The sequence below is a fragment of the Hypomesus transpacificus genome, chromosome 11, assembly GCF_021917145.1.
Source record: "Hypomesus transpacificus isolate Combined female chromosome 11, fHypTra1, whole genome shotgun sequence".
NCBI classification, from domain to species: domain Eukaryota; kingdom Metazoa; phylum Chordata; class Actinopteri; order Osmeriformes; family Osmeridae; genus Hypomesus; species Hypomesus transpacificus.
Window position 1 is genome coordinate 19,389,047 of NC_061070.1, and position 25,790 is coordinate 19,414,836.

Below are 25,790 nucleotides of genomic sequence, written 5' to 3' on the forward strand. Positions count from 1 at the left end.
GTTGGAGGGTGGAGGGGTGAGAGAAGGGATCTGGAGAGATAGAGGCAGAGGAAGGTGGGGATGGGGCACCCGCTAGCTAACCGGATAAGCGTGCCACCATGTAGGCTGAGGCCTTACCGCAGCAGCCTATGTAAGAATCTGGCCTTGGCCCTTTGCTGTCTGTCTACCTCTCTCGCTCTATCTCTCTCCCCCTCTCTCTCCCTGCCTTTTCTGTCACACTTCACTTCAAAACTGTTCAACAAAGCATGAAAAATGCTCTAAATATATATTTGAAAAAATAGGGAGACAGAGGAGATAGGCTTGTTGGAATGTGACCTTCCCAGTAATAATGTTATTGCTGTGGATAGAGTGCCATTATAAACTCTACTGCCCTCTCTGCTATTCATTACCTGCTCTGCCTGTAATCTAAGTACACAAGAACACAGGGCTTTCATTCCTTGAATAGGCAACAGGTTATTTCACAACCATTATATTGGTTAAGTGATACTATACCAGTCTTGTTGTGGCACCCTTCCTATGTATCTTCAAAGCTATTCAGTATATGGTGGTTTCCTCAAAGAGGCATTTGAACTTTGACCAACACATTCTCCTTCCACCTCGTTGTGCCTTGATGGCAGTGATATCAAGGATGCAGTCAGGCAAGTTGCACCACAAGGCCACTAAGAGCTCTGCACATTAAGCACACATACATAATATATAGGACTTTTATCTTTGCTTGTTGAAGTCAGAATGCTCTGTGTAAATAAACATGACAACAGAACCCTCCCAGTATATTTTATTTGTTAACAAACAGATAAACAGCTATAAAACAACAGAAGCTTTAGTACATTTAAGTCTTGATTTAGACTCTTAAAAATGCTGAACTTCCTTTTATGTGTGTGGCAATCTCTTCCTGTAGTCAGTAGCATAAATCTTCGTACAATAGAGAAGTGAAAGTTTGCACCTTCATGAAAAAAAATAATGAAAATCGGTTGGGTTGTTGGAACTGGGCAACAGATTTTAAATGCCGGTGGATCTACAATTACAAACCATAACAGAGGTGCGCATGGTTTTAGAGTGACAGGGCAATGAGGAAGTCACCAGGTAGAACGCACACTACCGCGAGTCCAAACTCTGGAGATACACTTCCTTCATTCAAGTCGAGTTTACTCGACTTTCTGAAAAGGAATGGCTAGACCTGACAGTCATGTGAAAAACGGAAATATCAAACAATATTTAAACCAGTGTGACTTGAAAAACGGTATTAAGAAAAGGACAAATGGCTATCACAAGGCTGAGGTATGTACTGTATAGCTGTGTAGGAAAAAAGTATCGACCGCAACGTAGGCAAGTGCATTCCTACAACTGTCATCATTTAAAACAGGTTGTTAAGAAGATATTGTCGAAAATAATATATTCAGTCGGGGAATCGACTTGGCTGGCCTACGTTTAACCAGGGGATACTCACATGCTCTTTAATGAAAAGGAGTCGAGATCATATTCAAGCTTTTTAGTTTGGCGCGCCCAGTTCAGTTGACACTGACAGTTGTGATTTCACATTGTCAACGTTGTTGGTCTACAAAAAGCGGTCTGGGATTTCTCACACTAAAATGAATTGCAAAGCAGTATTTTACATTGTCTTTACTTTTACTATACAAGGGAATCAATTCTATTTTTAAATGTGCCTCAATTGTAATTTTTTTTATTTATGTGGATGAGGAAATGATCCAGTACAGTACGAACGAAACCACCTAGGCTAGCCTATGCAAAACAACATACTGTTTGTCCTGGTGACATCATTATGTCAGTCAGTATTTGAGCTAACGTCAATCTTCTTAGCTAGCTACTGCTTTGAAGTGTCCCCCGTGTTGGACAAAAAATCAAGGTTGCACAACGCCGACAATTTCATTCATACTCTAGCAACTTTTTCAAAGGTGGAGCTCCAGTTGGACCTAGTCCTGCAAGCAAAATGGTTGCCAACTTTGACCTCATTTACCAGGTGTTCCAAACCTGAGTACCGGAGGATTGCCACGGGCCTTAAATACTTCCCTCACAAAAAGTTTGAAGTCTTGACAATTTAAATCAGGCCTTGAAAGTTTTTGTAAATGGGACATGAACCTTGAAATGGTTGGAATCCACAGTTTAGATATAGTCAGGCTATATTATTCTAAAACCTATCATATAGAAGTGATTTCTTCATAGTGGACTTGCAGTTACATAAACGAGTCTAATTTGTGCAACTGACACTCCCATTTGCATAATGCTATATATCTAGTTAGACTTAACATTTTGTTGTCACTGGATCATTCAAATGTAGCTAGTTTACCTTTAATGTTCATGAAGTGCACATTTTAAGGATTTGTGGTTGGAAGATTAGGCTATTGCTTCAAAGTGTGTATTTGTAATGGTGTCAGATGTGTGCACATTGCCCAGTGTAGTGCTAACAAATAATCAAGTCAAACTACAATCCCTGGGTTTGGCAGTGCTTACAATCTTAAGGCGTCACCTCATTCCTTAACAGATATGATGTAAAGTGGGACCAGTATAACTTCTGTGTATGGTTTTAACATAATATGAGCAAACAGAAGGACGTGCCGTTCATCATCTTTACAGCTGCGTTTTCTAATCTCTGTCAGATCCACTGACTGTCAATAGGGGTAGGGGGAAAAAATCAATTCACATTTGAATCGCGATTCATTCTTCTAGCAATTCACATCGATTCACAAATGTAAAAAACACCCATGTAATGTAATGTGTTGATAATTTTTTTAAATTAAAAATCTCAAAATATCGTGAATCGATTTTTATTTGATTTGTGACTCCAACAATCGATTCGAATCGTAAGGATTCCCACCCCTACAATACAAGATACACAAAAGTTCCTTGTGGTTTCAGTCATGAGTCTCATGTAATATCTGGGAAGAGAAATGGCCCCTTCAGTATCATCAGATGTACAGTCTGTAAAGTCACTGCCACAAGAGTATCCTAGTGAGTGGTGTCAACGATCTTTCATTAATGCTGCTTAACAATGTTGCATCCTTAAAAGTGACTTGAATTTGATGTTGAATAAGGTGTCGGACAACTCAAGCTTACTAGAGGCAGTTTTAAAAGTTCCTTGAAGAAATGTTACCTTTAATCTCATGTTCTTCAACTTAAGTTGGGGTTTCCCTGTATTCACTGGCTAGTAAACTAAAAACGTTTATAAATGGTTAATTATTTCTTGGTCATATTTTGAAATAGCAATGCTAACATCATTAACTTAAAGGCTTACTTGCGATGTACGTTTAAATATTTTCTTCATTACTATTATCTGTTTATGGCTTTAGTCTGTCACTCTGAATCTGAAATGAAGAGATTAAAAAGTAATACCTGTTTAACAGCATATCTGCTGAATATCAAAACGAAAATTCCCTCACTGTAGCAGATCGTTTCAAGCATCAATGTTATGTTCACAATGCAGAATACACATGCATATGTCTTCTTCCTGTTTTGTGCTGCAGAGAACTGGGCCGTGGAAGGGGCCGTTGCCCAGGCGACGTGCATCAGAGGCGTTTGAACAGGCGCCCATGTATGTGGCAGTCATGACATACCTGGGGTTTGGCATTGTCACCCTGTTTGGCTACTTCAGGGACTTTCTCAGGGCGGTGGGCCTGGAGAGATGCCACCTTGCCCAGGAACGACATGAACAGAAGGTGAGCAACACCCCACCCTACCCTCTCTCTGTCTGTCTCAGTCTTGCACACATTCTCTCTCCTCTCAGAATCAGAATCAGAAGAATCAGAAGGGATTTTATTCGCCATGAATGTTTGCACAAACAAGGAATTTACCTCAAAGAATCTCTCTCACTCACTCACACTTTCTTTCTTTCTCTCTCTCTCTGTATCTCACTCTGTCACTTTCTGTCTGTCTGTCTGTCTCTCTCTCATTCTTTCTATGACTCTCTCTTTCGCCCTCTGAACATATAGTTAGCATCAAATATAGTGGTGGTAAATTACTTAATATATTGGGCAGATGGTCCAAAACCCACTTTGCTCCTGCCCTATTTCAATGCAGAAAAATGCTGCTTTGGATGAGTGGATGTTCAAAGCAGAGTTTTATTTCTCTTCCTCCTCCTTGTTTATCCTTGATCCTGTGATGCTGTGGGTGAAAGTGAGGACACCGTGGAGACTATCTATTTAAGACTTAATTAATTCTCAGAGGATTCAAATGTATTTTTTACTGCTTCACTGTTATCCTCTGAGATCGTTCCAACCAAAAAGTTCCGCTTTTGGATAATGGGAAGGGTATAAATACTGATTCTGTTGATGTGTTCTACAGATGACTGATTCAACCACCACGGAAACACACTTGCTGTTAGTAGATTTACAAGAGTAATTTATTTTGCCATATTAAGCCATTCCAATCAGTCTGAATGTCAGAAAGACAGTAAAAAGTGCTTTGTTCAGTGACAAAGGGCCTGACGTCTTGGAGGGCAAAGAAGCAAATCTGTGCCCTCTGTTTGGCAGGGGTCACTTTATGAGTTTGAGTCTGGGTTCTTATGTGTGCTGTGCTCTCTGTGAGAACTCCCTTCATTGGCTCAGATGCTTCATGTTGTTTATGGAGCTTGAAACTGGGATCATCAAAGACTCTTATAAACACGGTTAATGACATTTCTCCATATCAGTCAGGCTGGTGTGCTGTGTTCCAGTCATCAGGGAACCCTTTGAACACAGCAGTTACCAACTTTGTGATCAGTATCAATTCAAACAGGCTTTAATACAATCTCCACTGGACTTCATTTCATAGGGCCCTCCAAGCCTTTCATGACCAGTCTGTTAAATATGACACATCTTTATCCCTCCGTCTATCTTATTTCATGCAATTAATTGTGTTTTAAATGTTTACTTGCATCCTCTGATTTAATATTTCTGTTTGTTGGCAGGATTTCGTTCCACTTTATCAAGATTTTGAGAACTTTTACAATCGTAACCTGTACATGAGGGTGCGTGACAATTGGAACAGACCTATTTGCAGTCTGCCTGGTCCTGTGTTTGATTTGATGGAGAGAGTTTCTGATGACTATAACTGGACCTTCAGGTAATGTCCTTAATTGGAACTGTTCCACTGTCCGTTACTAAATAATAGAACGTTATTCTTCAACAGAGACCTGCTACTGCTAATGCGCGTAGAATGATCTGTTTGGAACACGATGTGCTTGTTTTTGTTTTGTAATCAAACCGGACGCAAACAGGATCTAAAATGATGTTTCCGCTACTGCAGGTTAACTGGGAAGACACTACATAATGTCATCAACATGGGCTCCTACAACTACCTGGGTTTCGCGGAGAACAACGCGGACTTCATGAAAACCGTGGCCGACAAAACACGTCAGTATGGCGTTGGGGTCTGCAGCACGAGACAGGAAATGGGTAAGTCTGGTTGACTTTCGATTCCACGGAATACGCACTTTCGACTTTCGGTGTTGAAGGTTAGAAAACACGGGAACATGTGGTTGTTCCAGTGTGATTGCGCTAGTTCCAGGGGTTTACTGCAATATTTCTACAATACAGTTTTAGAATTCCCTTTTTGTTTGTATTAGTCATATTAGGCCGTAAGGTAACTAGGGCACACTATGGTACTGATAAGGTTTACCATCAAACTGGCAAGAAATTCCAACTCTTTTATCTCAGGCACCATCATTTATTATCTTTCTCATGAATTATACTGCCAGAATCTTTAATTATCTTCCAGCGGCGGCTATGATGTATGAATAATTCAGCCATTGTTAAATTATGTACAGTTTGAGCATAAGCTGGAATCATTACATAGTGGTCCACACGGAGCAATGGAGATATCCTGGTGTATCGTAACATTACGAAACACTTTAAAATAGGCCACGGAAGCATCTGAGCATCTCGCTGTTAGAAGTGAGGAGATCTGAAGACGGATCTGGTAATCTGACCCATATTGGGCCTTACTACTATATACATGCTGTACGACTCTTGGCCAACTTTCGCAACTTCCTTAAATGCCAGACCTAGTCAATTAGGTTTCTGTTTGCTATTGTTGTGGTATAACCTGTTTGAGGTGGGTGGATATAGATCAACACTTGGATAAACATTGTCGGCAGTCTCCACTTGAAACCTTTCGTAAGCTCATACTTGACTAAATGTCTTTGTTCTGGCCAAATAGTTGTTTAGTTTTGGTGTGGGCTAGGGCACAATTGGGACGGCCCAATCTGCTGTACCTGGGCTGGGGGCAGAATGACGGGCTAAGATGTCACACGATGATGTCACACGATGATGTCACACGATGATGTCACACGATGATGTCACACGATGATGTCACACTAGGAGCCCTGAGAGAGCGTGTCGCTCCAGCCCCCCCGACACGACCCTGATGACCTCAGAGACAGGAACAGAAGACCAGGGGATGAAAGAGCATGCGATCATTAGTCATGTGGATGTTTGTACAAAGTACCTCCCCACCAACGCCATTTATTATTCATGGAAGGATTTTATTTATTTATTTGTAGAATTTATTTTACCCAAATTAGGCGGTTTCTGCAAATGTTTGTAATGTGTTTATTTTTTGGGGAGAGTCCCTTCCATGGGCTTGTATTAAGCATCAATTATTAATGATCTCAGCATCCATGTTTGAAGAATGACACCCTCATATCCAATGTTTAGCTCCCATGGAGTGATTTATATACAGAGCGCAGTCACATCTGGTGAACTGGCCCCAAAGCACACTGCTCACTGTGGGTTGCTGCTGTCTGCTTAGAGGGATCCTGACTGTGGCCGTGTTGTGCTGAAGTCAAGTAGGAAGGGGAAGTTGCTGTGTTTACTGTGTGTGTGTTTGAAGCTTATACACAGGTTTGTGTTAACCATTCACAGGTAGGCATTTCAGTGTACGGTCCTCCATTTCTCACTGTTCTAACAATGATTAGCAGAGACTCAATTCCCCCAGAATGGTTAACTTCCCTCTAGGGATGATGGACTGAAGGTACAAACGTCTCAAACGTTAGAAGCCTGTGAGGCCGGTGACATGGTGATGTGAGGTTTTATTGGTTGTTTTATAAGATTACATATGCGAGGTCAGAGATGGAAATGATTAACTCCTGGTGTTGAAATCTTGGCAGATGTTCCCTAGTCACGTGTGACTTGTGCTGAAAAACAAAAGGAGATGTAATCCTGAAGATCCACTCACGCGCGGTTCTGATCCGCAGGCGTCTCCAACCTTGATCAGGGGATGCTGTTACCACGGTGAAAACGTTACTTGGCATTCAGGCGAACCTGTGACATTCAAACAGCCTACACCGTTTAATCAGAAGTTTAATGGACATAATTCACACTTGACTTGAGGTAACCCAGGTGACTCTGGGAGAACTCCACTCTCCTGTCGGAGCCCATGCAGAACTAAAGCAACACTCTGCAGGGCCGCATGGTGATCAGGGAGCAGGAGGACAGAGCCGGCATGGTGATCAGGGAGCAGGAGGACATAGGCCGGCATGGTGATCAGGGAGCAGGAGGACATAGGCCGGCATGGTGATCAGGGAGCAGGAGGACAGAGCCGGCATGGTGATCAGGGAGCAGTAGGACAGAGCCGGCATGGTGATCAGGGAGCAGGAGGACAGAGCCGGCATGGTGATCAGGGAGCAGGAGGACAGAGCCGGCATGGAAACTCTATAAAGACACCAGATGCCAGTGCAGCCTGATTAAACGAGCTGCACGCGCCAGTAGGGTCTGAGAGTCTAACGGGTTGAGGAAACATCTGAATCGATCTGACAGGGGACGGAGCTGGATGGAGAGAGCAGAATAGGACAGGCTATATATATATAGATAGACAGATAGATTATATATATACAGTGCCCTCCAAAAGTATTGGAACAGTGAGGCCAATTCCTTTATTTTTGCTGTAGACTGAAAACATTTGGGCTTGACATCAAACGATGAATGTGAAACCAGAGATCAACGTTTCAGCTTTTATTTCCAGGTATTTACATCAGGATCTGATGCACAAATTAGAAAATATCACCTTTTTGTTCGAACCCACCCATTTGTCACGTGAGCAAAAGTATTGGAACATATGACTGACAGGTGTGTTTTGTTGCCCAGGTGTGTCCTATTACATACATTATTCAATCAATAAATACCACTGAATGTCTACACTCAGGTTCAGATTGGGTAAGATAGGTTTTGTCTATGCAGACTGTATTCAGAGGTGAAAACAACATGAAAACCGGAGCGCTGTCTTTGGGTGAAAAACAAGCAATTGTGAGTCTTAGAGAAGATGGAAAATCAATCAGAGCCATTGCAGAAACATTGGCCATAGCCAATACAACCATTTGGAATGTCCTGAAGAAGAAGAAAACTACTGGTGTACTAAGTAACAGACGTCAAACAGGTAGACCAAGGAAAACATCAGCAGTTGATGACAGAAACATTGTGAGAGCTGTAAAGAAAGACCCTAAAACAACTGTTAGTGAGATCAGCAACAACCTCCAGATGGCAGGAGTGAAGGTATCACTATCTACTGTTCGCAGAAGACTTCATGAACAAAAGTACAAGGGCTACACCAGAAGATGCAAACCACTCATTAGCAAGAAGAATAGGAAGGCCAGGCTGGAATTTGCCAAAAAGTACAGAGATGAACCTCAAAAATTCTGGGACAAAGTTTTATGGACTGATGAGACAAAGATTAACTTTTACCAAAGTGATGGAAAGGCTAAAGTTTGGAGAAAGAAAGGAACTGCTCATGATCCCAAACACACAAGCTCATCTGTGAAACACGGTGGAGGTAATGTCATGGCTTGGGCTTGCATGGCTTCTTCTAGGACGGGCTCATTAATCTTCATTGAGGATGTAACACATGATGGCAGCAGCAAAATGAACTCGGAAGTCTACAGAAACATTTTGTCTGCCAATTTAAGGAAAGATGCAACCAAACTGATTGGCAGAGCCTTCATCATGCAGCAAGATAACGACCCAAAACACACTGCCAAAACAACAAAGGAGTTCATCAGGGGCAAGAAATGGAAGGTATTAGACTGGCCAAGTCAATCTCCAGACTTAAACCCTATAGAGCATGCATTTTACCTGCTTAAGAGGAGACTGAAGGGAGGAACCCCACAAAACAAACAACAACTGAAAGAGGCTGCAGTGAAAGCCTGGGAAAGCATCAAAAAGGAAGAATGCAAAAGTTTGGTGACGTCAATGGGTCACAGACTTGCTGCAGTTATTGAAAGCAAAGGATTTGCAACTAAATATTAAGTCTTATTCACTTAAATATGTTTTAAGTATATCTGTTCCAATACTTTTGCTCACATGACAAATGGGTGGATTCAAACAAAATGTGATATTTTCTTAGTTGTGCATCAGATCCTGATGTAAATACCTGGAAATAAAAGCTGAAACGTTGATCTCTGGTCTCACGTTCATTATTTGATGTCAAGCCCAAATGTTTTCAGTCTACAGCAAAAATAAAGGAATTCGCCTCACTGTTTCAATACTTTTGGAGGGCACTGTATCTATATTTAGACAGACAGACATTAGAAAGCGTTGTATGACACATTCAATATGTTTCAGGAAGGGAAGTGGGGGAGCGAGGCCTAACGTCTACAGAGCAACAACATATGTTAGGCCTCGCTTCTCTCTCTCTCTGGCTCTCTCTCCAGCTCTGTCTTTATCAGTGATTAGATTTAGATAAATTTAGACCACAGATGTATGATAATGATGTTCCTTTGTTTAAAAAAGTAATTTGAAGGAGACTAAGTATATGTCACTAATTATATTGGCTTGATATAATGCAAATTCCTATTGCATGAGGTTACTCTAATGTATGTCAACAGACCAGTTGGATATCATGCAGTGAAAAAATAAAATAAAAGCTTTCCATCAGCTGTCCTGGACAAGCCCAACAGCTTATGTCTTTACTGCACAATACAATGTTTCAGTCATATTACCAGTTTGCTCATGATTTGTTGATCTTGTACAGACTTGGTGGGACTTGTTCCCCCAGAGTGCACCCGTTCCCCCTGCCCTATGATTGTGTAGATCCTCCCCCCCTGGCTCTCCAGTCTCTCACCGAGCTGCTATTAGGACCTAACACCTGCCTGACACCTGCCTGACATGACAGAGCAACAAAGCCACAACATGGTCAGGCTGTCATGGCTGCTTCTTCAGAGCCGTGGTGGGTGGAGAGCGGTGTTCTGTCCTGTCATACTGATTGTTGTTGTTGTTGTGTCTGGCAGGTAACCTCAGGATCCACCAGGAGCTGGAGCAGCTGGTGGCTTCTTTCCTGGGGGTGGAGGCCTGCATGGCCTTTGGAATGGGCTTCGCTACTAACTCTATGAACATACCAGCACTGGTTGGCAAGGTGCGTCTCAAACACACACACACACACCACACACGCTACGAAACAAAACAGTGCGACACTTCTGCTCTGTAGACCCGAGTTTTCACGGCGGTTCAAAGGGATCTAATTAGCTCAGCTTTTGTCCCTTCCCCCCAGATGGCCTAAATGAATGAGAACGCCGCTGAATAACACTCAGCTCCCCTCCCACCCCCATTAATTAAAATCCTAATTAGACATAACAGCAGCCAGGAGGAGGGAGGCCCAGGGCCTCCACAGTCACAGTCAGGCCCGCACGATAGACAGCGAAGGGCAGCCGTCAGAGGGAGCGGGCCTCGCGGGCATGACGGCTCCACGCCCGGCTCTGCTGGAGCACCAAGCTAGCCACAAGGCCTCGCCGTCGGCAACACCGAGCTCGGCTGTCACTGATTGGACTAGACAGGAGGGGAGAGAAGGAGGGGGTGGCTGGGGGCTGGGGTGTAAGTGACTGTGGGGTGGGTAGTAAACGCAGCCATGGTGCAGATCCTCCAGGGAGAGGAGAACGCATCCAGGGTTTCTGGATGTTTCCGTCCAGCGCAGGTCATTTCCTCAGACCCAGGCTGTAGCAGGCTGCAGGCCCAACCAGGCATTCCTGCTGACAGCTGCTGGTACACCAGGGAGCCCCCCCCAGACCCCAGGCCCTGTGCTGCTGGTACACCAGGGAGCCCCCCCCAGACCCCAGGCCCTGTGCTGCTGGTACACCAGGGAGCCCCCCCCAGACCCCAGGCCCTGTGCTGCTGGTACACCAGGGAGCCCCCCCCAGACCCCAGGCCCTGTGCTGCTGGTACACCAGGGAGCCCCCCCCAGACCCCAGGCCCTGTGCTGCTGGTACACCAGGGAGCCCCCCCCAGACCCCAGGCCCTGTGCTGCTGGTACACCAGGGAGCCCCCCCCAGACCCCAGGCCCTGTGCTGCTGGTACACCAGGGAGCCCCCCCCAGACCCCAGGCCCTGTGCTGCTGGTACACCAGGGAGCCCCCCCCCAGACCCCAGGCCCTGTGCTGCTGGTACACCAGGGAGCCCCCCCCAGACCCAAGGCCCTGTGCCCTGCCTCCCTGCCACTGTCATCATGTCAACGTGAGGCCTTTAAGAGGCCACACACGCTAATGTGGGCAAATGTTAACGCTGCCGAAAACGTTCCGCTCTGACTCCTGGAGTGTGTTTGAGCTGTGAGGGACGATGCAAATAGGAGGTTGCTTGGCGATGGTTGCTTGGAGATGGCTGCTGCGCTGCGCCAGTGTTTGAGGAACGCTTGTATGTGTAAGAGGACGCTTGTTAGTTTTGGGCCTGGCTCGTTTGAAGAGATGTTGTTTGTGACCCCGCCCTGTTTCGGCCTGTTTCCAGGGCTCCTTGATCCTGAGTGACGAACTGAACCACACATCTCTCATCCTGGGAGCGCGGTTGTCAGGAGCAACCATCCGGGTGTTCAAGCACAACAGTGAGTAGACCCAGTGTGGAGATGTAGCTCATACTCCCTTCCACCTGTTTCCTCCTTCTCAGGGGATTGGGTCTTCACTTTAAGATGAACCAAGTCACATGCTGTGTCCAAACATCAAACAACAATCATGAATGTAGATGAATACACTGTGGACTATGCCAATTAGGCTTTGTGTTGTCTAATTCTTTTTCCTAGAAAAGATAAGAGAGGTAAATAAGATTGAGTGGAGGACTAGTGTGCGTGCGTTGGAAACGTTCCCCCTCCTCCTCTCGGCAGACAGGACAAATGAGCAGATCTGACATGCAGACCTGCAGCAGCAAATGTGTGCTGACAGGTACAAGCACAGTCTGTTAAGGCTCCTCCCTGGGCCCCCCGGGGGTATGGCTTCTGGGAGAGCAGGGCCTCAGGCACCTCACCAGCTGACCACTCCCTGCCTCTCTCCACCTTTCCTCCTTCCTCCCTTCTTCCTTCCCCATTTCCCCCCCTGACTCCCTCCAATCCCTCTCTCCCTCCCTCCCCTCCCTCAGTCTTCTCTCTGTATTCCTGTCTGCTCCTGGGCTGAGTGCTGTGCTACAGTACTTGTGTGTCTTGTCAGTGGGCGGAGGAGGGCGTCCGGGCTAGACGGGACTGGCTTAGCAGGTCTGGCAGCATGGAAGACACAGCCGATCACACCACCCTGACAGACGCTCGGCATGTGGCCTGCAGGGCTGTTTGGGGCTGCCTGGTAGCGTGAGTGAGGTGCATACCTGAGGATTCCTGAGCAAGGTTTTCAAGGCCCCGTGCAGAGACAGACACGACAGTCATGTTGATAAACGTGTTCTGGTCTCAGTCGATTGATTGTGGGCTGATTTAATAAATGAGACAGCTCTTGCTCGGCTGTTTCTGTTTCTGAGGGGATTGTGTTTCGTTGTGTGTTGGTCAATACTGCCATCTCCTGGCCGCTGTGTTGTCTACATCAGCAGCTCATGAGATCGAGCTCTCACGACATGATCCCAGGACAGGGAGGGTTTCAACAGTATTTAATGAATGCACCATTGCTTTTTGGTCATTATCTGTAGCTGTGATCCCCTCTGCTCCCGGAGGTGTCAGCCTGGCCTCAGTGTGGAGGCTGCTGGCCTCAGTGTGGAGGCTGCTGGCCTCAGTGTGGAGGCTGCTGGCCTCAGTGTGGAGGCTGCTGGCCTCAGTGTGGAGGCTGCTGGCCTCAGTGTGGAGGCTGCTGGCCTCAGGTGGAGGCTGCTTCTCTCTAGCTACATCTAGCAGGTGTTAAGGACTTCTGTTCTGCTTTGGTACTTGCTGTTTGAGCTGTGTGAAAGGTGCAGCTGGCAGGTGAATCAGTGATCTGCTCTGGGAGCTGGCAGGTGAATCAGTGATCTGCTCTGGGCTTCCTTATCACTACCCTGGCTGTTAGCTTTCATAGTGCTAATATCACAGGTTTAAAACACAATCAATCTTTTGGATTTATTTTTTCTTCAGCCATACTCTGCAATGATTTTAAACGACATCCTTTTATGATGATGATTCTGATGTGTCTCTGTGTGTGTGTGTGTGTGTTTGTGTGTGTGTGTGTTTGTGTGTGTGTCTGTGTGTGTGTCTGTGTGCCTCCCAGACATGCAGAGCTTGGAGAGACTGCTGAAGGAGGCTGTGTGTTCAGGTCAACCTCGAACCCACAGACCCTGGAAGAAGCTGCTGATCATGGTGGAGGGCATCTACAGGTCAGCATCCCCCCCCCTCCCTCTGCTCTGCTCTGACTGCAGGCTTACAGGTGCTCTGTAGTTTAAAGAGAGCCAGGGTTTAGCCTACTCAGACTGCAATCTTTATTAGTAACCTGAGGAGCCCCCTCCCCCTCTCTCTCTCTCTCTCTGTCTCTGTCTCTCTCTCTCTCTGTCTCTCTCTCCCTCTCTCTCTCTGTCTCTCTCTCTGTCTCTCTCTCTCTGTCTCTTTCTCGGGCGTGTGTGTGTGTGGCTCAGTTCTTGTGTCTTGCCTCTTTTCCATTTCCTTACTCTGTGTTGTGGAATAATCAGGAAGGTGTGTCTGTGTGTTTGGAGATTGCGTCTGTGTGGGTGAGCAGGTGGGTAGGTAGTTTTTTGAGGGAGAGAAGGAGGGAGACAAGGAGGGAGAGACTGCTGTGCTTTAGGGGTCTGGTGCTGTTTGATTACTGGAGGAGGGAGATTGTGTGTCTGTCCTGGCAGAGAACAGCCAGGGGCCTGTGACCCTCTCCATCTGTTCATTAGCTCCAAATCAAGGCCACATGGAGCCACTGAGATCCACTCCACTACACCTCCAACTACAACTGTGTTTCTGCCTCACTCCCTCTCTCTCTCCCCCCTGCCCTCCATCCCTCCTTCTTGTATTACTCACTCTCTCCATTCCTCTCTGGCTCACTCCTCCACAATTCTCTCTCTCCCCTCTCTCTTCCCTCTTTCTCTCTGTCTCTCTCTCTGTCTCTCTCTCTCCCCCCTCGCTCTCCCCCCCATCTCTCTTATCTTTCACCATCGCTTGCTCGCCTGATCCTCTTCTCTCTATCTTGTTCTGTTCTTTATCTTGCAGTTCTCCCACGGTATCTTTCATCTCCCCACCGAGGTTTGGCTCTAAGGGAGACATTCCCTTAAACATACCCGTCTAAATGAGTGTCTGATGGGGAAGGTGGACCAAGGAGGAGTCCTCTTATCCTCCAGTGATCTGCCAAAGTTTTTTAATGTGGTCGTCAATGGATATAAATCCAACCTTTTAGTTCCACCTCAATCCAGCTCTTAATTGGAATGACTTAAATGCCTTATCTGCAAAGCCACACTTATCAGAAGATTCCCTGCAGATCACAGACAGGGCAGGTACAGTTTTTAAAGCCCCCCCGCCCACCCCTTCCTCCCCCCCCCCCCCACCCCTCCCTCCCTCCCAGGACATCAAAAGAGTTGGATAAAGATTGGCGCATGCTTTAGCTGGGATCAGGCTTCCTTTGAAGTCCTCATAAGTCTTGCAGGAACTCTGTCTGTTGTCGTTTGGTTTACAGGAGGTACAGGGGTGCTCCATCACGGGGCCTAGCAGGTCTGGGAACTCCTGCCCAGCCACAGCACACACTCCCAGCCTCCTTATGCCCTTACAAGGGCTGCTGTGGACAGCAGGGATGGAGGGAGAGAGGTGGGAGGAAGACAGGAGAGGGGGAGGGATAAGATCCTTTGGAGATGGGGCATGGATGCTTGTATAATCTGGAGGTGAAGCTACGCCAGGCCCAGTCAGCTGTCACAGGTCCCACTGTGGGTCACGTTGTGAATGAAGTGTTGCTGTGCTCGCTTCTTTTTTAATGTTTCTATATGTGTGTGTGTGTGTTCCTCCCCCCAGCATGGAGGGCTCCTTGGTGCGCCTGCCTGAGATCATCGCCCTGAAGAAGAAGTACAAGGCCTACCTGTACCTGGACGAGGCTCACAGCATCGGGGCGGTGGGCGGCTCAGGGCGGGGCGTGAGCCAGCTGTTTGGGGTCGACCCTGCTGATGTGGATGTGATGATGGGGACCTTCACCAAGAGCTTTGGAGCGTGTGGAGGCTACATGGCTGGGAGCAGGGTAGGCTAGTATTAACACCTGCTCACAACGCTCCACCACACCTCTATCGTCCTGTCTGCTCAGCAGAAACCTACACCAGATGTCTCCACTTTGAGTAGCTTGACTTGTTTCGCATCTCCTCCCGTGCTTGGAACTCATTTGTCACATCTGTGGCTAGCAGAACAGGATAATCCTGGGGTCTGTAGATGGCTGGGCTGATAGGACGTTCCGTACAGTAGCGTGGTGAGTCTTCATGACGAGTAGCATGGGAGCTGTCTGGCCCTGTCTCGCTCACTCTTACACCCTCTCCTCTGAGGACAGATGGATGGAGAGTCCACTTCAGAACTACCCCTGACCTTGTCTACACCAGCCCCACGTCCCCGTCCCCTCTCTCTCTCTCTCTCTCTCTCTCTCTCTCTCTCTCTCTCTCTCTCTCTCTCTCTCTCTCTCTCTCTCTCTCTCTCTCTCTCTCTCTGTCTCTGTCTCTCTCTCTGTCTCTGTCTCTCTCTCTGTCTCTGTCTCTCTCTCTGTCTCTGTCTCTCTCTCTGTCTCTGTCTCTGTCTCTCTGTCTCTGTCTCTGTCTCTGTCTCTGTCTCTGTCTCTGTCTCTGTCTCTGTCTCTGTCTCCGTCTCCTGCCTGTCTCTCTCTCGCCTCATGTGCCCAACAAATGTTTAGATCTCGGTGTGTCTCGGAGTCTTTGTAATTTCTCACGACTCCATTAAAACGTGGACTTGAGTCCACAACCACATCAGTAGCAGCGTGCCAGTTGATTAGAAAGGAATGGGAGTGAGGGAGCCATGTTGTTTGAATGAGCAGATCAGAGGACCTGTTTCCTCCCCGCGCACAGTGCCATGCTGGCTCCATGCTGCTGGGACACCAAGGTGAAGCTGGACACCTGCCAGCCCCTTCTTGTGGCCAATGTCGGAACTGCGCTCTAGATTACACAGGATGGCCTTTAACGAGCGTGATGGTGTTTGAAGTTGCAGCGCCGCCTCCCCCGACAGCTGTCTGTGGTACACGTCTAGACGCCGCTGAAGGGAACACGGGGAGGAAGCCTTGATATCGGACTGATTTGTTGTTGTGGTGAGAATCTCGAAATCCAGCGTTAAATGGATTCAGGGTTGGACCACTAAAAACAGTTCCAGCAGATGTGTTCTGAAAGGCAGTGATATGTCGGGCATATTTTATAAGCTTGCCAGAAATAAGTACCCTAATGAGTAGACTGCAAACTGCTCCTAACTCACTTCATCCATGTGTGGGAGAGGCTGTTTGAGGCTGTCTACCTGTGAACGCAGGGCATGCGTGTGCAGGGCTGCTGCAGTGTGACCGGACAGTCACTGAGCTGCTAGCAGGCTCAGAGGGCGTCCAGGACTTCTGCCTGCTGGCTTCTCCTCCACAGATGTGGGTCAGGGGGGATTTTGGACGTTTCCTCTTAACCGCTTTATCTCTGTTGCTGGGAGACCCTGCAAGGCCCTAAAGCAGTGCAAATCCCCGCTCCGTAAACGGAAGCAGATGGTGGGGTGGTTCAGCCTCCTTCTCCTCCTCAGGTCGAGCCTTTCCCCCCGAACCCCAGTCCTCATGTGCGGAGCGGCTCGCCGCCCCCCGATGGACACAGATGGCAGCGCGGGGGAGTGGTGTCCTGACTCTTCTCCACCCCTGACCACTAGCCCCCCTCCCCCCACACCTCTGCTGGCAGGCCCACAACCAGGCCTTCTGCCTCCTCCTCCACACCAAAACCACACATTTCAGAGACCAGATAAGCTTGCTGAGCCCTGCTCTCTGCTTCCTGTTCTCTGCTTCCTGTTCTCTGCTTCCTGCTCTCTGCTTCCTGTTCTCTGCTTCCTGCTCTCTGCTTCCTGCTCTCTGCTTCCTGCTCTCTGCTTTAGGGCTCTCTGCTTCCTGCTCTCTGCTTCCTGCTCTCTGCTTCCTGCTCTCTGCTTTAGGGCTCTCTGCTTCCTGCTCTCTGCTTCCTGCTCTCTGCTTCCTGCTCTCTGCTTCCTGCTCTCTGCTTTAGGGCTCTCTGCTTCCTGCTCTCTGCTTCCTGCTCTCTGCTTCCTGCTCTCTGCTTCCTGCTCTCTGCTTTAGGGCTCTCTGCTTCCTGCTCTCTGCTTCCTGCTCTCTGCTTCCTGCTCTCTGCTTTAGGGCTCTCTCCCCTGAACCAGGGCTCTCTCCCCTGAACCAGGGCCAGACCGGGGCCCCTGGGCACAGTCACAGGCCCAGACTGTTAAAGAACGGTTGGAAGGTGTTGGTTGGTTGGTGGGATTGGGTTTGATGACCACTCAGGGGTTGGGCACGCCCTAGTGGTCCCTAGGGGTAACTACATGCTTAGACCCAACATACACCTCAAAATGATATCACTCTGCTCATAGTTTGTTGAATATAACCATTTGAATCCTACTGTACCTCCCTGCTGTACCTTGTGATGTGAATGTGCTACTGGATGCTGTATTCTCAGAGAGCACAACAAAATATCAACTGCAGGTTTTAAAATACCTCAAAGGGAGAGCTAGGTTGCTATGTCAGGAAATCTTCAAACCATAAAATTAACTAGTTGGTTTCATATTAACAATAGTAACATGCATGTGCCCCTAAAAAACGGTAATAGACGTTTGGTGTTTTTGTCTCTCACAGGCACTGTATATCCTATACAACACCCCACAACGTCTTTACCTCTCTGATTGGTTGATTGCTAACTTCTGATTGGTTGATTGGAACCTCTAATTTGTTGCAGAGGCTGGTGGACTACCTTCGCTGCCACTCCCACAGTGCGGTCTACGCCTCCGCCATGTCTCCACCAATCACGGAGCAGATCATCCGGGCTATCAAGTGCATTATGGGACTGGACGGGACGACAGTGGGTAAGCGAACATCCTTCTCCCTCCGTCTGCAGTCACACCCCAGGAGCAGAGAGTGTGGCTCTGGGTAGACTCAGCCTGGCCGCTCCTTCAGGGCAGGACCGGTGTTAGCCTTGTAGGTAAACCCAGCTCTACAGGGGAAGATAAACAGCCGCAGCGGTCTGGAAACGTGCTAGTGATTACAGGGGTCCTGTCAGGGGGAGGGGAGACGAACAGGGCCCCTGCACGTGACCCTGCCTGGGGGAAAATCAGTTTCACGTGTGCTGAGAGGAAAGATGAACAGCCTCGGCAGTAATGGCTCCAGACACCCAGAGCCTTTGTAGCCTGGCCGGTCAGATCCCTCTGGGAAGGGAGGGCTCTTCTCTGGGCACTGCCTCTCTGAGCACTGCCTCTCTGAGCCTGGCCTCTCTGAGCCTGGCCTCTCTGAGCCTGGCCTTTCTGAGCCTGGCCTCTCTGAGCCTGGCCTCTCTGAGCCTGGCCTCTTTCAGCCTGGCCTCTCTGAGCCTGGCCTCTCTGAGCCTGGCCTCTCTCAGCCTGGCCTCTCTGAGCCTGGCCTCTCTGAGCCTGGCCTCTCTGAGCCTGGCCTCTCTGAGCCTGGCCTCTCTGAGCCTGGCCTCTCTGAGCCTGGCCTCTCTCAGCCTGGCCTCTCTGAGCCTGGCCTCTCTGAGCCTGGCCTCTCTGAGCCTGGCCTCTCTGAGCCTGGCCTCTCTCAGCCTGGCCTCTCTGAGCCTGGCCTCTCTGAGCCTGGCCTCTCTCAGCCTGGCCTCTCTGAGCCTGGCCTCTCTGAGCCTGGCCTCTCTGAGCCTGGCCTCTCTGAGCCTGGCTTCAAATTCATTTAACTTTTGTAACAAAGACAGGACAGGTAAGTTAGAAGGATTTGGTGCTGCTCCTTCCCCAGTGGTGTGTAGGGAGGGAGGGGCCTCTACGACCATACAGTCCATCATAGAGTTCTGTATGTACGGCCTCACAGTCATACAGTACAATGAAAGGTACACAAGTGTGTTGGATATCCACTGCTAGAAACAGTGAGTTCTCTATTGAAATGAGAGAACATGTGAGATTACTTGAGCCTGCATAGTTTCTACCTGCGGCTGGTTTTCACATCAGTCAGCCAGAGTCCAGATGGAGTGTGTGTGGTGTGGTGTGTGTGTGTGTGTGTGGTGCAGCAGAGCGGGAGCTGCAAGCCTCAGGATGTGTGGTGCTGAGCGCTGCGTAACCCTCTCCTACAGATGCCTGGAGCCTGACGCACCCTCGGAAAACAGCAGCTTGTTGTGCGGAAATCCCTCCTGACCCGTCTCTCTCTGGGAGAAGCTGTGCTCCTCAGGGAGGGTCCTCAGGGAGGGTCCTCAGGGAGCTTGTGAGAGGGCTGATGGGTCCAAACTGGTACACACACACACACACACTCCTACACAGAGAGAGAGAGATATGTGCATACAGAGCACATGTGTGTGCTTAGTAACTAAATCTAAGGTCAACAGTCCCCAACCTGTTCCCAGGTAAGCAGAGAGATAAGGGATCTATGTTCCTGGCCTCTGCCTGGGCCTCTGCCTGGGCCTGTGGTTGGGCCTCTGCCTGGGCCTGTGGCTGGGTCTGTGGCTGGGTCTGTGGTTGGGCCTGTGGCTGGGCCTGTGGCTGGGCCTGTGGCTGGGTCTGTGGCTGGGCCTGTGGTTGGGCCTGTGGCTGGGCCTGTGGCTGGGCCTGTGGCTGGGCCTGTGGCTGGGCCTGTGGCTGGGCCTCTGCCTGGGCCTGTGGCTGGGCCTGTGGCTGGGTCTGTGGCTGGGCCTGTGGCTGGGCCTGTGGCTGGGCCTGTGGCTGGGCCTGTGGTTGTCCCCCGCTCCACGTGGTTAGAGAGCCTGGGAGGCGCTGCATCAGGCCCCCTCTCATGCTATTGATTTGTCTGTGGTGATATTTATCTGGACATAACACTTAAGTGCTACTTGTGTTGGGTTTCCTCCTGGGCTGTGGTCCAGAGGCAGGGTGTGGGGGGTGAAAGCTATCGTATCCTGGGCTGTAAAGCCCTGCCTTGGCAGCGCATGCCGCGTTGAGACACTGACAAAACAAAACCATCTGCTGCTGGATCATGGAGGAGGCTGGTCCACTGTAGAGGCTGGGGGGGTCATAGTGAAGGATGGTAGAGCCACAAGCTAGATGCTAGAGCATGTGGAAGCTTCTGTATGCCTGCTACTATCTGTACTGTCTGGATCAACAGTCACCTACCAGGGCTGGTTACTAGAGCATGTGTAACTGTGTGTGCTTTGCTGTTGTTCTGTAGGCATCAGTAGGGTTCAGCAGCTGGCAGCCAACACCAGGTACTTCAGATCCAGACTGCAGGAGATGGGATTCATCATCTATGGGAACGAGGACTCCCCTGTGGTGCCCGTGCTGCTCTACATGCCTGGCAAAGTGGTGTAAGTACCTCCCCTCCTGACCCTGACGGCACACCTGGAGGAAGCCACACTGGGAACATCAGTATACAGGTGCATCTATGTCACCAGGCCCTCCACGTCACCAGGGCCAGCCCTCCACGTCACCAGGGCCAGCCCTCCATGTCACCAGGGCCAGCCCTCCATGTCACCAGGGCCAGCCCTCCACGTCACCAGGGCCAGCCCTCCACGTCACCAGGGCCAGCCCTCCACGTCACCAGGGCCAGCCCTCCACGTCACCAGGGCCAGCCCTCCACGTCACCAGGGCCAGCCCTCCACGTCACCAGGGCCAGCCCTCCATGTCACCAGGGCCAGCCCTCCACGTCACCAGGGCCAGCCCTCCACGTCACCAGGGCCAGCCCTCCACGTCACCCCTGTGTATCAAGGATTCAGAGAAAGTGGAGGCTTTAGGATTTGAAGTCTAAATGCTTGAAAACCAGTTCAGTGACTGGGTTAATGATTAGCAGACCATAGGTGTATTGTGGTCATTTCCCCTCGTCAGTCCAGAGAGGTCAGTGTTTCCTCTCCCAGGTCCTCTGGACAGTGGCCATGCTGGATGGGCCAGATGCTCGGGGGGTCGGTGGTGGGAGAAATGTGCCGTGCGACTCTCACCCTCTCGCAGGCGTTTCAGGGTCCTTCCAAAGATAACAGGCCTCTGGCACGCATACAGGCTGCTGCTGCTGGCAGCTGGCAGGCCTTTGAACTGCTCACTATGCCCTGCCTGCTAGTGCCACAGGCATACAGGCCTCTCTGTCTGTCAGTCACCCACGCTGCTGGATCCACTACTCTGTCTCTCTCTTACACACACACACTTTCACCCTCCTCTATCTTTCTGTCTGTCTCTCTTTCACACACATACTTTCACCCCCTCTCTTTCTCTCTCTCTTTCTGTCTCTCACTTTTACACACACACTCCCCCCCCCCTCCCCCCCCTTCCTCGCTCTCTCATCCCCCTCCAAAAAGAATTCACTCCAGCCATCGCTGCTGAGATCAGAGAGTTCCTCCTATGTGAGCTGACTAAGTGTTTACATAACCTTTAACCCTGTCAGTGAAAGGTAAACAGGATTTATTATATTCAGGGGCCGTACATGGAGCGCTGCTGCAGGTGTTTTAGCTTAAACCAAAAGGTGCAGGGCTGCCTGTGATGGCTGGGTCTGTGTTCCTGCCTGTGATGGCTGGGTCTGTGTTCCTGCCTGTGATGGCTGGGTCTGTGTTCCTGCCTGTGATGGCTAGGGGCCTGTGTTCCTGCCTGTGATGGCTGGGCCTGTGTTCCTGCCTGTGATGGCTGGGTCTGTGTTCCTGCCTGTGATGGCTGGGTCTGTGTTCCTGCCTGTGATGGCTGGGGGCCTGTGTTCCTGCCTGTGATGGCTGGGTCTGTGTTCCTGCCTGTGATGGCTGGCTCTGTGTTCCTCAGGGCCTTCTCCCGGGCCATGCTGAAGAGGAGGGTGGGAGTGGTGGTGGTGGGATTCCCAGCCACGCCCATCGGTGAGGCCCGCGCTCGCTTCTGTCTGTCTGCTGCACACACCAGAGACATGCTGGACAAGGTGAGACTCTCACACACACACACACACACACACCTCTGTCACACACACACCTCTGTCACACACACACCTCTGTCACACACACACCTCTGTCACACACACACACACCTCTCTCACACACACACACACACCTCTCACACACACACACACACCTCTGTCACACACACACACACCCTCACACAAACACTGTTGCATACTTACCTTCCTCCACTGTCCTCAGGTGCTGCAGGACATGAATGAAGTGGGAGATGATCTGTGCCTGAAGTTCTCCCGGAGGAAGTACTCCCCTCGACCACAGCTCCATGACGAGACAGACTATGAGCTGGACAGCTGATGGCCTGACCCCTGACCTCTGACCTCTGCACCGAGAGACTGGACCGCTCCACATGCGGAGGGCGTGTTCCTGTGTCCACTGTGACAGAGGACCACTCACCCCCCTCCGTCCCACTGCACGACAAGGACTAACTCAGGACCATATGTCTGGCAGCCGCTTGGAACAGCACACGTTTAGAAACCGTGTGAATGAAGAGATCATTATATTTCTTATTAGGATTGAGGGGACAGAGAGACACAGAGCACTGTATTTCTTGTGTATTAATTGAAGGCCCACATCCCTTTAAGAGTTTACTAGTTCTGTTTGTAGAGTTTCTGTACAGGTGTGGGTAGAGGGCTGAGGTTGTTACGGTGTTTGTTTGTTTGTGCCAGCAGTGGTGTGATCACTGGAACAAACATCTTCATGAGACTGAACAGATCTGGAATACATGTATGATTTGCATTTATTTACAGTTAAACTTGTTTTCTGTTCATTTCTTGCCATGATACCAGTGTTGACGAAAAACTCTTATTGTTATCGATTGTTTGAACATAAATGACTATCACATCCAGACATTGTTTGAAAACTGTTCTAGTAAATTGCTACACAACCAGTGCGGTATTTATAGATAAAACATAATAGTTTCATAATACATAATAGTACATAGTTTCCATAAACATAGACAGTTGTAATTATCTCTTCGACATGCAAATAAATCTCAAATCTTAAAAGTATGGAAGCAAATCAGTGACTTGATATTTTGAATTTTTAAAGGCATTGAAAACTTAATGTTGAAATTTCAACACACTTTCATTTTTAAAGAGGTGAATTCCAAACCAACAAATTCAGGTACTGATTTGCTTCCATAAAAAAGCTTGTGTGCACAACAGAATAGGTGCTTTGGCATGTCTTGTGGCAAGACATTGTGTATTCAGTCTTAACAGCTTAATTGTTGCAACTTAAAGAGGGACTGTTTTCACCCTCACAGTGTCTGAGTTCTTTCATGCTGAACATTGGGAGCATGTCTCACCTGAGCCAACACAAACCAAACCTAGTCATTAACTCTTGAATCTGAATTCTCCTGGCATGGAGTAATCATTTGATTAACTTGTGGAGGAATCCAAGGGAGATGTTGACTGTTTCACAAGGTGTCAGCTTAAGTCTAGTCCACACTTGTTTTGCCCAGAGGACGATAAAACTGTATTTTCCATCACGTGAACAACATACTGCAGAGGTTGTCTGTTACAAGAACGGAGAAGAATACAAACACAATGAAGAGGCTCAACTGGCAACTGTATTAAGAGCAGTTTGTAGTGACATCATGCCCTCAACCACCCCTGATGGTGTTTCACACACCATCATAACGGTAACATCCTGGTAACATCCTGGTTGTTGTCTCTTCCAGCCTAAACTGTGTCCACAGCACACTGAACAGAGATCGTGTAGTGACCTCCAGGACACATCCTCCAGGACACATCCTCCCTGACACATCCTCCAGGACACATCCTCCTTGACACATCCTCCAGGACACATCCTCCAGGACACATCCTCCCTGACACATCCTCCAGGACACATCCTCCCTGACACATCCTCCAGGACACATCCTCCTTGACACATCCTCCAGGACACATCCTCCAGGACACATCCTCCCTGACACATCCTCCAGGACACATCCTCCAGGACACATCCTCCCTGACACATCCTCCAGGACACATCCTCCAGGACACATCCTCCTTGACACATCCTCCAGGACACATCCTCCCTGACACATCCTCCCTGACACATCCTCCCTGACACATCCTCCAGCACTAATGAGAGCTGCTCTGACAGGTTGTTCTCCCCTTCATTCATGTTCAATATAAACAGAACCACTTCAAAGAACTGAGGTGCCGAAAGGATGGACTCATTCCTCAGTAAAACACGAGGAGAGACAGTGAAAGTTAGGTTAACAGAAACTCAATCCAGCTTGTGAGCAGCGTGGTAGATTCCAGACAGACCCCTATTCTCGGTGTTGCTTTAAGAGCAGATCAAGATTCAGTCATTCACACACAAAGAGCCGCAGAGATGATGTACAGATCACTTGTAAGCTTATTCACACATTCTCCTCACAACTTTCATTCACGGCTTAACCAGTGACAAGTGTGTTTGAGAGGGGTTTAGAGGGCAGGGGGTGGGGGTAACCAGAGCCTGTTCCGAACTGCTTGTGTGCTAAATGTATCCAGGACATTGTGTTTATACGAAGTAAGCCTGCTCATTTTCAGTTGATTGCAAAGTGAGAATCCAAACGTGTGGCTGGGGGAAAACTAACACACACACACACACACACAGACTCATAGTGAAACACCACACACACAGACAGACTCATAGTGAAACACCACACACACACACACAGACAGAGCAGCTCCTCGTCTGAGAGCAGCTTCTCCAGCCTGCTGACACACCTCCACCAGCTCCCTTCCTCTGTGTCACAGTGTCAGAGAGGCTTGACAGGTCTGGAAAACAGATGTGCTGCAGCACTTCTCTCCCCACCTCTCTCTCACTTCCAGGGGCTCTGTTAGAGCTGAAATGGGAAGTGGTCTGTATGGTGTCTGAGGAACATCTGTCCAGACACACTGAGGGTTAGGATCAGGGTCGGACTGGCCGTCGGGAGATTTTCCAAACGGCCGGGCAAACGGCTGTGGCATAATGTAAATAATAAAATATATTATAATAATACACGGTCGTCGGCCGGTCTGCGTTTCAAAGTCCCGGGCCGTTTTTCAGTCCCAGTCCAGAGCTGGTTAGGAGCCCCTCCAACCCACTCACACCTCTCTTTAGAACTGTGGATCCACACACACCTCATATACACTCCTCACACACAACACACACAAAACTTACTGGAATGGTATGCTGTTTCTATTCTGGTGGGGGATCCTCTGCTGGCTGTTTGAAGTCGTCCATGGGCTCCGAGGCTGTGCTCACCACCCCCCTCTCCCCGTCTCTTCTGGGGAGAATCTGGAGGTGAAGACGATTAAACACAGCTTTACATATTTTAGGCAGCTGTGCTTTGCCTAAGAAGAGATTAGAGCAGTTCGCTGGGGCATAGATACATATTGTGGCAAGTTATCAACAGGGGGCAGAGTTAAGTAGACTTATGTGGAAAGACTTCTTGTGTGATTTGAGAACCTCTTTGACCATCTGGGACAAAGAACGTGACGATTTCACAAACGAGAAGATGGACACACACATCCAGAATGAATGAAAATATTTGTTTAATAGGATTTGAGAGCACTCTACTAGACTAAGCTACACTATACTTGACTAGCGGGCTATATCTATATTATGTCTGTCGACATTT

General features: G+C 48.8%; 1 protein-coding gene and 1 long non-coding RNA gene across 4 annotated transcripts; one reads left to right on the forward strand and one right to left on the reverse strand.

Moving 5' to 3' along the window:
- The first annotated feature begins 979 nt into the window (after window positions 1-979).
- On the forward strand, window positions 980-23,026 carry sptlc3 (serine palmitoyltransferase, long chain base subunit 3). 3 transcript variants are annotated; one of them, XM_047028668.1, is made up of 12 exons: window positions 989-1,278; window positions 3,480-3,671; window positions 4,901-5,055; window positions 5,239-5,387; window positions 10,211-10,335; window positions 11,693-11,786; window positions 13,393-13,498; window positions 15,123-15,342; window positions 18,053-18,179; window positions 20,449-20,584; window positions 22,014-22,143; window positions 22,361-23,026. In XM_047028668.1, exons 1-12 carry the CDS (start codon window positions 1,168-1,170, stop codon window positions 22,472-22,474), a joined length of 1,659 nt encoding a protein of 552 aa, XP_046884624.1. In that variant the 5' UTR covers window positions 989-1,167; the 3' UTR covers window positions 22,475-23,026. The 3 variants fall into 3 exon arrangements, with proteins under 3 accessions (XP_046884622.1, XP_046884623.1, XP_046884624.1); XM_047028666.1 differs by lacking the exons at window positions 22,014-22,143; window positions 22,361-23,026 and adding an exon at window positions 20,672-21,416 and having other exon boundaries at window positions 980-1,278; XM_047028667.1 differs by lacking the exons at window positions 22,014-22,143; window positions 22,361-23,026 and adding an exon at window positions 20,689-21,416 and having other exon boundaries at window positions 980-1,278.
- On the reverse strand, window positions 22,865-25,590 carry LOC124473351. Its single transcript, XR_006956720.1, has 2 exons — window positions 25,331-25,590; window positions 22,865-23,692 (listed from the first exon to the last, which is right to left on the reverse strand). It is a non-coding gene; the product is annotated as an uncharacterized LOC124473351 (long non-coding RNA).
- Between the last annotated feature and the right edge of the window lie 200 nt (window positions 25,591-25,790).

What these genes read in the sequence shown, in the direction of transcription:
- sptlc3 (XM_047028666.1), top strand. Translation starts at nt 1,168, where the DNA reads ATGGCTAGACCTGACAGTCATGTGAAAAACGGAAATATCAAACAATAT. An exon ending in GCTACATGGCTGGGAGCAGG is followed by an intron (nt 15,343 to 18,052) that starts GTAGGCTAGTAT and finishes AATTTGTTGCAG; the next exon opens with AGGCTGGTGGACTACCTTCG. An exon ending in TACATGCCTGGCAAAGTGGT is followed by an intron (nt 20,585 to 20,671) that starts GTAAGTACCTCC and finishes CTATGTCACCAG; the next exon opens with GCCCTCCACGTCACCAGGGC.